The sequence below is a fragment of the Echiichthys vipera genome, assembly GCF_963691815.1.
Source record: "Echiichthys vipera genome assembly, chromosome: 18".
In the NCBI taxonomy this organism is placed as follows: Eukaryota; Metazoa; Chordata; class Actinopteri; order Perciformes; family Trachinidae; genus Echiichthys; species Echiichthys vipera.
Window position 1 is genome coordinate 13,947,900 of NC_139843.1, and position 12,647 is coordinate 13,960,546.

Genomic DNA, 12,647 nt, shown 5'->3' on the forward strand with positions numbered 1-12,647 from the left:
TAAAGTACATGGCACATTATTATTATTAGTATTATTATTATTATTATTATCAGAGAAGCACCTTTCTGTATTTTTGGCACGTGTGACAGTCGTCTGCACTACACCTCCCTGGAGTAGTGTGCGCTCCTCCTGCGGATCGCCACTGCTATGCTGAACAACAGCGCCACTGCCAGGAGACCCACAGCCACTGCAAGAGCTGTTATGACACCTGTGGGAGACAACACTCCGGTTTAGGTACATATGAATGTGGAATAGTTTGGAAGATTTCAAAAAAGCCTTGGTATCTTAAAATCAGACAGTCTGTGCTGAAAAAATCCCAACAACGGACGTGAATACAGGAATAAACATATTGCAGTGAAGTGCATGAGCAAGAGAATATAAATCTTCTTCACCTGTGCTTGACAATCTTGTTCTGAACCCGCACTCAGCCTCCCAGTTCTCCGCCACCACGTCCCGCACTAGCTCAGTGAACATGGACAAAGGGCAGGGATTCAACCCGTTGCATCCTGGCACTGGGTTGGGGTAGGGGTCACGCCAGGTGTCGTTGCGGTAATGCAGCTCCAGAGAGTATGAACTGTTGAATTATTAGGATTAAGACAATTTAGTCTATAACATGTCGGAAAATTAAGAAAAATGATCAGCCAAGTTACTCGGAGTGCAAGGAGATGTCTTTAAATGTCTGGTTTTGTCAGTATTAAACCCAGATATTCAGTTTAATATGATATAAAACATAGACAGGAGGAAATAACCAGATTTGAAAGGCTGAAAATAAAGCTATGGAAAATGACTTTAACGTTTAATTAATAAGTTAAATGAATAGTCGATTGACTAATCATTAATTGACAAATCGTCGCAGCTTTACAGTATGACACACGCACACACACACACACACACACACACGGTCATTTTTATCTAAACTGAGCCATTGCAGTCCTGGATGGCTGCCAGATTTCCATTGACTTGAAAAGGAAAACAGAAAGGTGGTTGAATGGTCCTGTGAGGCTAAACAGTGGAATGCTCAAAATGCGGTGTGTTTTAGGCCATCTGACCTAGATAGTGTAATTAAATATGCAAAGAGCAGGAAGGACGTCATTACCCATCATACTCCTGGTAGAACTCGAAGAGTTGACAGGCAGCGTAAGGAGGGAGAAGGCCGTTGTACACATCCAGAGCCGCCTGGAGGGTGATGAGGGTAGAGTCATGCTGGAATGAGAAACATCAGGGAGGTGAGGGAGACACAGCATGTGAAACAGCAGTTGTTGCTTTTTTTGTGGGCGCGCGATAGATTATAAATGTGTGTATGTGCCCCGACGTTGAACTTACAGCTGAGTACATAATGAATTTGAGACTGCTCCCTTGCTCTACAGCCCTGGAGAAATTCCTCAGGATGGCGTTGAGCAGCACCCCTGGCAAATTAACACGTCAGTGTCAACAGTGCAAATGGAATTTTCCCAGACACCAATCGTTTTGACCTTACTGAGCATCTTGTCTTAGCACTGTAATCATCTTTGTCCCATTAGCTCAAATCTGCTAATATGCTTTTGGGAAGCCTGACCCAGCACTACACTGTCTGAGGCCATAAACAAAGCGTTTGCCAGCAGTCACAATGTCACATACACTGGGCTTTGTTATTCTAATAACATTTTTTTCTCACTGCAGTGCTTTACATTAATTGCCTCTAATGTGAATCCTCACCTCCTGAGAGCCTGGCCTTCTCTTTTCGCTTGTGACTAAGGATGCTGTACATGACCTCAAATGATGCAATTCTCTTCAGGGTGTCCAGAACATCTTGGGTGGCCCAGCGTGGGAGAGTCAAGTTATGTATCCTCTGCACAAGAAAATATCATTCATTGCCCTGCATCACGCTGATAACCACATTACACAACGCATACATCTCAACAACAGGGGTGTAAATGCCTGTATTTCATTGTTTCATTTATCCTCGCTATTTTTAGCACCGGTCTAAAGGTAACAGATGCTCATTTTGCACGTGTGTATGAGTTTATTCAACCTGGCCTAGAATCCACCCATCTCATAATGCTTTAATTATCATTACAATATGCCGTCCTATTCATGTCTCTGTATGTATAAAAATGATTTCCCTACGCTCAAACCCCCTGTCCATCTCTGCAGGTGTGTTGAACAAAAAACCAGATCAGCTGGTGTTTGTAACAGTCACTGAAGCATTTGTAAAACTGCAAAATACAGGCAGCATTTTGTTTATGTGTGTGTCTGTGGGAAATATCAAGTATACCTGACAGGTAAGAGTGTCATAGACCCTCCAAATTTTTTTGCCAACCAGTTTGGGGACAGGGTAGCCAGTGTGGTTGGAAAGTCCCTCCACAAAGTACTGCAATGTGAAGAAATAAGTTAGAACAGTGAAAAAAATGTAGACTCTTTACTCATGTAAAAGTATCAATAGGATCATCTACAAATAAAAGTCCAAAAGTTATGATTTCAAAATCACATACAGTATTTTATTGTTGTAGATGGCCCAAGGGAATTAAAATGATCGCAATATAAATCTGGGGGTCCTGAGATGATTAATGATTTCTATTTTTTTCTCCTTAATTCTGCCAGAAGGAGTCTCTCACTTAAAACAATATCAAAAGACGTAGTTTGGTGAGGTTGTGGTGTAGCGTGGCATCATGGGAGTTGCCTGATTCCATCAGTATTCATAGTTCAGGAGGTTTTTATTTACAGTTAGAGAGTTTTCCTCTCCAAAATAAATTAACCGGGTGATTAAAACACTGAATAAAGCAATTTAACATTAAAAAAAAATAAAAATAGGTTTCGGAGGGGCTGCAAGCCAATTTGTGCCACTAAGCTTGTTTCTCTGATAAGTTGGATCTTAACTTATCAGAGAAACAAGCTTAGTGGCACAAATAGATGACCAATAACTAAAATCCTTCATCCAGTTAAAATATATGGTTTAAAATGAACACGCTTAAAAGCGTAACACAAAAATGTAGCTTAAAACTGGATAAAAAGTGGATATGACACTATATGGAAACGGGACATTACCTTGGGTTCTTTGGGTTTGAACACTTTTGGAATGTACACAATTCTTTGTAAAGGCTCATGAAGCCTGAAAGACTTGAAACCACTGGTTTAATCTTTAACAATTCATTAAAATTTATCATTTTATATGTAAAATTTAAACTACTAAGTAACTACTTATTAGTTACTAGTTTTGGTGTGAATGGTTGTCTGTCTCTGTTCGTCTCTATGTGCCCTGCAATGGACTGGCGTCCTGTCCAGGGTGTACCCCGCCTCATGCCCGATGTCAGCTGGGATCGGCTCCAGCCCCCCCGCAACCACGATAGGGACAAGCAGTTGAAGATGAATGATTGAATGAATAAGGAACTACTTACTCCAGCTGTCAAACGAATAAGTGGACTGAAAAGCAGCCCACAATATTTCCCATTGATATACTCAAGTATAACACACCCACTGCAGTACTTTGCAGTGGGCCTACAGAATCTAGACTTTCCATATTATTAGTATGCCAGACAAAGATTTAGTACGTCAAATTCAGTATGCCAAAAATACCATTTTGCACTATGCTTTTCTAGCTATTCTGTGCCACAATCCTTTGCGCAGCATATACAGTATGAGCGTTTTTTTGCCGCCAGAGAAACCCCCACTTTTGATATTCAGATATTCACTTAGACCTCACACACTTAGCATTGTTTGTAACACTTGAATTACCATGTTCATGGGTAAGAAACTTTCTGGAGGGATTATTGCTGACGCACTGATGAAATAACTAAAAACTGCAGACATTAGTTGGTTAATTGTACGGATTTGTATAGTTGATTGATTCAGTGGTTGTTTTAAAATTAAGCCTTTGGGCGGACAACACAGTGAAAATGGCACCATTTTGGTTCTGGCAGGTACTGTGCCTCCAGCAGAGGGTGTGAAAATTCAGCACAGGAGGCCCTGTCCTGATCTCAAACACCACCTTAAATAGGCAGCACATGGGACTCAGTTTAATTAAAACCTTTTCATTGTAATTCTTAATCTAATTCAATCCAACTGTTAATTAGCGTCTCTGAGAATGTGAGAGAAATTGCACTGAGCAGCTTTTTTTCGAGGCACTGGAACCACCGTGCCTGAGAAAAAATTACTGAGAGGACATAATGTCTACAGCATAACTAACACGTCCGCTGGAGGTGCTGATAACGTTGACACCAGCAACTGTGAAGTATATATTTCACTGTGTTACACAAATGTGCTTTTGGCAGTGTTTGTTATTTACAAATCAAAGCACCGATAAGCAGAAAAGCAGCCGCTGAGGTGAAGAAAAGTATTATTCACAGCACTTCTGATTATATAATTCTAATGGTGAAGTTCAAAAACACGTTTTTAGTGGTTCACTATTGACTCATAGAAAAGTGTTGTTTAACACAAACTGAGGTGAGTAGAACATTCACATCATTGAAGAGATACTAAGGGTGAGTTAGTGTATTTTGATGACTGTCTTCATCTGTAGTTTGTATTACCTGGTGAGCCCTGAGGAACCGTTGGTAGTGCTCACTCTCAAAGGTCTCCGTCATCAGTGCTCTGAACCTCGGACAGTCTTTGCCCGGAGACCTCAGCAGCTTGAGAAATTGAAAAAACAACAGCACAACATCAATAGAAATAACGCACATTTACTGCAGGTATAGTCTTCTGGGCACAATTATATGTTCATTTCACAGTTTAAAACAGTAGAGAGTTTCAACACGGCAGGTTCACAGCTGAGGTGAACACAGACTCACGGAGCGACAGAGAAAGACTCAAATGAACTTGTACAAGTTTATCTTTGGTGTATGGCTGCTGGGCGAAAGGAAATATTTATGTGGCTCAGCAGCCCACCTTGTCCTGGGCCCTGGGGATGGTGTGCACCGGAATTGGCCGCCACAGTAACTGGGGCATGATGGGAGGCGGGCGTCTGGTTGGTGGGAACATCCCAGCCAGGCAGGCCTGGGCACTCATCAGGGTGCGGTCATAGTCAGTGCTCCTTACGTAGAACTGTTGGAAACAGAGGGAGCATGGTATCAAAAGTGCCATATTGTGCTCATTTTTCAGATTCATACTTGTATTTTGGGTTTCCACGAGAACATGTTTACATGCTTTAATGTAAAAATATCCAATAATAACCAAACAAAAATAAAACATTATTTTTCTCATACTGTCTGTCTAAATATACCCATATTCACCCTTCTGAAAAAGCCCAGTCTGCTCTGATAGGTCAGCGTTTCTGGGTCTTCCGTGTCTGCGCTCTCAGCATCTCTGCCCTGTCATTCCAGCCGAGAAATGACTGTGTAGCTGTTAAATCACAACTGAATGGAAGCCCTGACATCTCGTTTAAAGCACCTCAACCATCAGCAATATGGTAGAAAAAAACATCAGCCATATGGTACCATTAAAATGCATTCATATGTGTTCTTATGTGTTCCTCCAAATAGGACAACCTTCTTACTTTTTATAGAATGTGGAAATGCATTTGGAAACTCAAAAGGATTGCATTTGAAAAGTGGGAATCCACATGCTTTTGTTTCTATTTTTATGTTATACGGATGCAAAATGAATGCACCCAGGACCGCAGAAGTTTATTGTAAGTGATCTGTATTTCTCCCAAGTTAACTGAGGTATACCCTTAACGTGAAGAGGAGGGGAGTCAGAAGAGATCCAAACGGATGAGAGAGGGAGAGGGAAAAAGATCCGTCTTACTGTGATCTCTTCTGACATCAGCCTTCGCTCATCTATATCTCTCTGTCGCCTCGTGTCAGATTTTTGCACACAGTAAATCACGCTGATAAGGTTGGATGTTCCTGTGATGCCGAGAATGCTTCTCCCCCACCCTGCACCTCCAATCCTTTTTTTGTCAAATTAAAACAGACATGGCAGCGCTTGGAAAGGTACGGTGCGAGTTGACAGAGTCTTGGCCGACAAATCGCTGAAGACAGTTGCTGAGAAGAGCTGTTATTTTTGTGGTAATTGCATGTTATTTAAGACAGAGAAGAGTACTGAATGCAAGGAGGGAGGTGGTGGTGGTGGTGGTGTCGACGGGAGATTTAGAGAGAGAGAGAGAGAGAGAGAGAGAGAAAAGTAGACAGAATGTAAAGAAAACAGAGCCAGGAAATGAAAGCGGAAATCAGATCAGAATGACAGTATGCTGAGCATGCAACCTAACAAACATGCTGCCAAACTGTACTGTACATGGAGCCCAGGGGTAAAATTACCCCACATGTTGTGGCAAATTGCAAGGCCGCGGCAGTGATATCACCGATATAAGTCATGCTCATTAACTTACTGACTTTTATTACAGCTAATACAGATGGGGGCTGGCACATGATTTCACATGTTGGGCCGAGGGCACGCACGACAGCAGCATTAGGTGACACTGAAGCACACGGGCTCACAGGGAACGTCAGAAAAAGGAAAATCACACACACACATAGGCCTACGTGTCCGTATCCAGATATACACCCACCTCTTTGTTGTCATAGTCCTCACTGAGAAAGTTGCCATAACGCCTCCTTAGAAACCTGCCCAGCTCAAACTGTTGTTTCATGCCCAGCTGAAAGGAACATTGCCAGCGTTGTTAATCTCTATCGAATATGACATTTTTGCTGTAAATTTAAGGTCAAATTCAACGGATTTACATAAAATAACACATTTCTCCCATTCTACAGGGCCTCCAAGAGCAAGAATCGACATGTGTAATCAATGTGAATAGAGTAATTTCCCAAGAGCAGAAAGATGACACAGTTGGAGGGAGTTTATTACTTTCATTACAAGACTTAATCTGATGTTATGTTATACAGATCATAAGTACCCCCCCCCCCCCCAGTTTACAGTGCAAGGAAAAGTTAGTTAGTGTTATGAAATATGTGCATGGAGAATTACCGAGACAAAAAACATGAAATGATGAATATATAGGGATGTAATAAGGAACTCTAACACTTTCCTTAAAAGTAATTCTTACCTTTCTGGCATTTTTACACTTTTCTCTAAGCGTATGGCACACATAAAATGTAAAATAAATCCACCAATCGTTTTATTTGGTCCAAATACAATTATTTGCTGAGCTTCTTGCTTGTCATCCATCGCTCCGTTTCACTTGCACTTGCCTAGTTGGAGGTTCGAAACTTCGGACTTCCCATGGCACTGGAATTGAGCATTACTCTCTCACTACATGTGTCAGGGGAACGTCAGAGGTCAGGCAGGGGGAAGAGGGTTGGACTTTGGAGGGAGTCGGAGTTGTTTATGTTCAAATGTTCAAAGTGCTGTGCGACATGCCAGAAAGGTAAGAATTGCTTTAACTGTGGTTTACTTGGTGCAGCCTATGCTCACCATGACGTTTGTTTTAGCAATATGCCATCACTCAGATTCACAGTGTGTTAAACTAGATAGAAGATAGCTTGATTCTAATTATCCAATTACACAATTTGAATATTGACATGTCATGTTAGCTAATGTTTATTTGATAACTTCCTTCCATGTAGTGTGGTGTTTCATCTGCCACAAAAGTTACATGTTTGACCCGCATATGGACACTTACCAGTATAGAAACAGAGCATGAAGCTACTTCACTTACAGTATATAGAGAAACAAAAGGAGCTTAGCCTTGTACCTATGTCGTACTTACTCTTTATATTAGTAAGAGTATATTTCTTGTCCATTTTTCTTAATGAAGTTAAGAGCAGCTGCTCATTTGCGTTGAAAGGAGCCAGTTGAGGTGGTTCTGGCATCTAGTAAGGATGCACCCTGGGCACCTCCCTAGGGAGGTGTTCCAGGCACATCTAGCTGGGAGGAGGCCTCGGGGAAGACCCAGGACTAGGTGGAGAGATTATATCTCCACACTGGCCTGGGAACATCTCGGGATCCCCCAGTTAGAGCTGGTTTATGTGGCCCAGGAAAGGGAAGTTTGGGGTTCCCTGCTAAAGCTGCTGCCCCCCCGACCCGAACCCGGATAAGCGGTTGAAGATGAGATGAGATGAGATTTAATACTATGGACAAGGAAGGTATCACCCCAGTTGATGTTGGAAAAGGCTCCAGTGTGGTGGCCCTGAGATGCAGAACGCAGCAACATTGGAAAAAAAACAACAATAGAGGGGCATTCAGAGAACACAGACGTCTGTCATTTCGTAATGTAATGTAATGGGTTCTTCATCAACCCATACAACACCCTTCCACCAAATTTATCAAAGTAGTTTTCCCATAACTCTGCTGACAAATGGACAAACTGAACCATAAAATACAATATAAACTCCTAAAAAGGTTTTTTGAAGAAAACAAAAAGAAAACATTTTACAAACCACTAAACAGAAATATTGTGGTGCTTCAATTTATTAAGTTTTTTATTTGTTTGTTGAGTTTGGGGGTTTTGGTGTTTCCTGTATGTTGTTTTTTTCCAGCCCCATGACACTGTACACCTAAAAACTCTTCAAATTTGGTTGTTTTTTTTACCAAATCCTGCTTGACACAATGATCATGGTGACACAATGATCATGGTGACACACACACACACACACACACACACACACACACACCCATAGAGTAACACCCAGTACCTCAGTCAGCTGTCCGAAGCCCTGAGCCCACATTTCCTCCCCATGAGGATCCTTGGGATACGATTCAATAGGCGATCGATCACCATGTCGGAATACCTTAAAAGTCATAACAGATAAAGTCACAGGGATTCAGAGGCCACATTGCTGTGTACGTAAGGTAACAACCCACCCTGAGACCAAAGTCAGAAATAGAAACCTGTCATCATGGACCGTTCAGTCTGGATTTGAGACGCAGAAGATTCATTCTGCTGACACAAATGCTGGAGCCGCTCCATTAGTAATATTAACCTGAGGACTCGCTTTTCGAGCAGTGCCGTGACACACAGGTTGATTAAACTGGTTTACTGACACATCTGAGTCACTCCTTACAGCCCTGCAGTGATTTGAACTTTACAAACCATTTGTATGTTATACCTTAAAAAAAAGGCAAACCACAAAGTCACGTCAACAAAGTCACACTTTGCTTTCAGAGATAATTGTTATTTTCCAACAGTCACTCTTTTTTTTTAGGCAAAACAAGAACTGTAGCTACTAACCCAAACTTAAGTCACCTCAATTAAAATGGAATTAATATAAATATCAACTCATTATAAGCAAACTATTACACTCAAATTCAATTCAACTCAATTAGCACTGATAATAAACAAACTAATGAGAAAGTTAAAGGTTTCATATTGTAAATAGTGAGATTTCCATGTCTTTTTTTAGATAAAAAGCAGGTCCCACTGCTATGAGGTTATTGTGCAATATAATGCATTCAGTTCTGGCCAAATAAGCTGAACATCACTTTTTAATAAAAACTAAATTAAAAGTAACTAATTACTTTTGATACCAAGTAATAAGTAACATAATATTATTTGTTTTAAAAGGTAAAAGGTAACTTATTACACTTCCTGACAAACTTGTTTGACCACCTTTTTTTGAGCGCCTCCGGTGGCTGATAGTGAACTGCACTCAGCATCCTCCATAGCCATGAGTGAGTACAGGCCAAAACAATTGAGGCTGCACAATTGACTGGCATCATTTTGTAATAATACTGTCAAATTATTTACAATAACGCCAGCTTCCTGTTGAAAGTCACTTCATCAGCCAACGCCACGAAGCAACCGATGGCCGGTTCATGCCACAGCAAGCATGTTATTTTATCAGCACCGGGGGAAATGGGTTTTGTTGTACCACTACAACAAAGAATCCACAAAGAATCTCTGCAGCGGCCTGCAGCCCACGGATCCTCAGCCAGCCTAAACCCTAGCACCGGGGGTCTGGTCCCGGATCGCTCCAGGACTCACTGCCAGAGCAGCAAACTAGTTGCTGCCATGACAGGACAGTTCATGGACAAATTGTGTAAAAAGAAATAGTAGAAAGTCAAAGTATTTACCTAAAATGAGCACAATGAGGGGCCATTAACACTACAAAACTACTAGGTAGTACTTATTCCTGACCCTTAATTTGTATGTAAAAGAAAACAGACATAATATGATATTCTGTAGGTCACGTTTATGTGACAAACACACGTTTACACACACACACACAGTTACATCAGACATTGGTGATTTTCACTTAAATCCTTCAATTGTCACTTGTCACTTACCATTGAACTTTGTTGTAAAAGAAAGATATGCAAAGAGGTTTATGAGCAAAGCAGTAGTGTCTGGGAGAGATATCCCCAACACTGTTTAGGCTCAAAGTAATCCTTTGTCACATTAATGTGTAAATACAATAATGCTCACTGTGCAGAAAAATTCCAGATTATCTTAAAAGGATGTAAAACAGCCTGATATGAAATTTCAATATGTTCAAATGTCATCATTATCAATTATGCACACAGGAAAAGACATAAACTTACAGCAACGACAAACTTCAGCACCCGGCACTCAGTGGAGCAGATGCAACAGAGAAGGAACAAACAGCCCAAACTTTTCTGGAACTTCCACATCTTTTTGACTTGTCGATCTCTACCTCCCTCACAGAGTTTCCCTGCTTACAGGAGGGGGAAAAATATCTCAAGATATCTTTATTGGAAAAGGCCCTGAGGAGGATTTTGATGAACACTTGTATTGCATTTCAGTTAGGCAAAGGTTGTATAAAAATGTGTATTTTAGATCAGTAATATATGAAATATGTATGTATGGTCATCTTTTTCTAACATACTACAATTCTGTAGCATGTCAACTTGATTTTTTAACATTCATTAAGAATACATAGATGTACAATAGAGTACATGTACAACAAAATGTCTTGTCATAAGAGATATAGCAGATCATGTAAATGAACACATGCACTTACCTGAGTGCAAACATATTTGCTGTTTCGGGTTACAGACAGAGGAGGAGTGCTGTGCATCCCAAATCTTCAGGCATACCCAGATTGACATTGAGTGCATATTCCAGTAAAGGAAGGAGCGCTTTTATAGCCCTCCTACCTGACCTCACGTGTCTCTCTCTCTCTCTCTCTCTCTCTCTCTCTCTCTCTCTCTCTCTCTCTCTCTCTCTCTCTCTCTCGCTCTCTCCTCCCAAGGATTTCTGATCTCAATCCACTTCATCGTCCACTGAAGTCTAAATCACTGTCGCTGCCAATTCTACGCTGTGCAGTGACATTACAACCCCCCTCGGCAGACATATTTGAGTCATCTTTTGAGATTTAAGGAAACATATTTGGCCCCTCCGTGTGGATAACTCAAGACACACTCATATATTCTTAAGGACAATCTGGCTTTAGAGTAACAATGTGACAAAAAAATGAGTTAACTTAAAACACGCCCACCTGGCTTCTGAAATTGTACTCCTACGAGCATAAACACACATACTTACAGACTTACACACTGGCCTGGGGCCACAAACACTCATTATAACCTGCTATGTCATCCACCGTGGGTTTGGCCCCAAAATTACAGTGCCTGGAGTGTTTTCCCTGACTCGACACACATGTAAGTATCTGTTAGTATCAAAGCAGCTTTATGGGATACAATGGGATTAGTGAGTGTGAAGATTTGGAGCTATACAGCACTGACATCATATTTGATAAGTGTAAGATAGGATCTATTGTACTAAGTGATACACAGTACAATATCCACAGGGGTGGCTTGTCAGTATAACATTCATGTGCAAAACAGTCAATTAAGACTTAATTGATGTTGATCTGGAGAAAAAGAGTGCTAGTGTTCACATTTACTAAAGTTAAAGTAACAATAACACAATGTAAAAACCCACCATGGCATCCAAAATTTACTTAAAAGATAAGTCTAATGATGTTTTATTTATTTTAATCCTGTGTAGTTTATTCCTTCATCCAAAAAGTATTAAAACAAGTGATCAAACCACATCACTGTAATGGGCGACATGTTCCTTTATTACAACATTTATTGTAGTTTACTTTGAGTCATCCCACATTCGTGCTGTAAATACTGACTAATACACTTAATCTGTGGCTGAAAATAGTCCCTAACAAATACACTAATGTGTCCTGTTTGAGTGACATTTCATAAAAACTACAGCGCCCATCTATTTGGGGAAATTATTTAGCCTTTTTTGAAAATAAAACTATATAGATTTAAGCAGAAGTACAGCAAGGTACAGTATTAAAAACCAAAAAGTGGACTTCAGAGAATTTAAAATTTAAGCAGTCTGTCTTGGAAACATACTCATTCTGCAACTAGCTGGGTTTCTGATGGAAAATTCAAAACACTTTACCACTAGAATGTGTGAACTCTGGCTGCATTCATTGTTTTTTATTCCACTGTGAGAAGAGCGACCTTTTTCACAATGCAATGTTGAGCTGGCGAGACTGGGATTGTTTTTGAGAAACCTGGAGATAACTACTTGAAAACTATGAAAACCGTTACTGTTCAACTGCAATAATAAATGCCTTGACTCAGGAGGACTGCCCTCAGAGCATGTGAGAAACTGATGTTGAAGAGTACTGTGTTCTCTTCTTGTACAAAAATAAATGTAATTTTATTATAACCTGGAATTGATTTTGAACTGGTTCCTTGTGTTATGACAGTTTGCCAAACCTCTCCTGAGTACCCCTTGTTCTGCATGTTTTAGATCTCTCCCTGCTCCAAAACAGTTGATTCCAATGATC

The 12,647-nt window shown here is 40.6% G+C and overlaps 1 protein-coding gene across 1 annotated transcript; it reads right to left on the reverse strand.

Annotated features, from left to right (window-relative positions):
- Positions 1 to 98: 98 nt before the first annotated feature.
- Positions 99 to 10,500, reverse strand: LOC310960846 (testicular acid phosphatase homolog; the record flags this gene model as incomplete). The annotated part of the gene is made up of 11 exons (XM_083932673.1): positions 99 to 208; positions 393 to 574; positions 1,097 to 1,203; positions 1,324 to 1,406; positions 1,696 to 1,828; positions 2,255 to 2,350; positions 4,506 to 4,604; positions 4,861 to 5,016; positions 6,482 to 6,568; positions 8,565 to 8,660; positions 10,411 to 10,500. 11 exons carry the CDS (start codon positions 10,498 to 10,500, stop codon positions 99 to 101), a joined length of 1,239 nt encoding a protein of 412 aa, XP_083788799.1.
- Between the last annotated feature and the right edge of the window lie 2,147 nt (positions 10,501 to 12,647).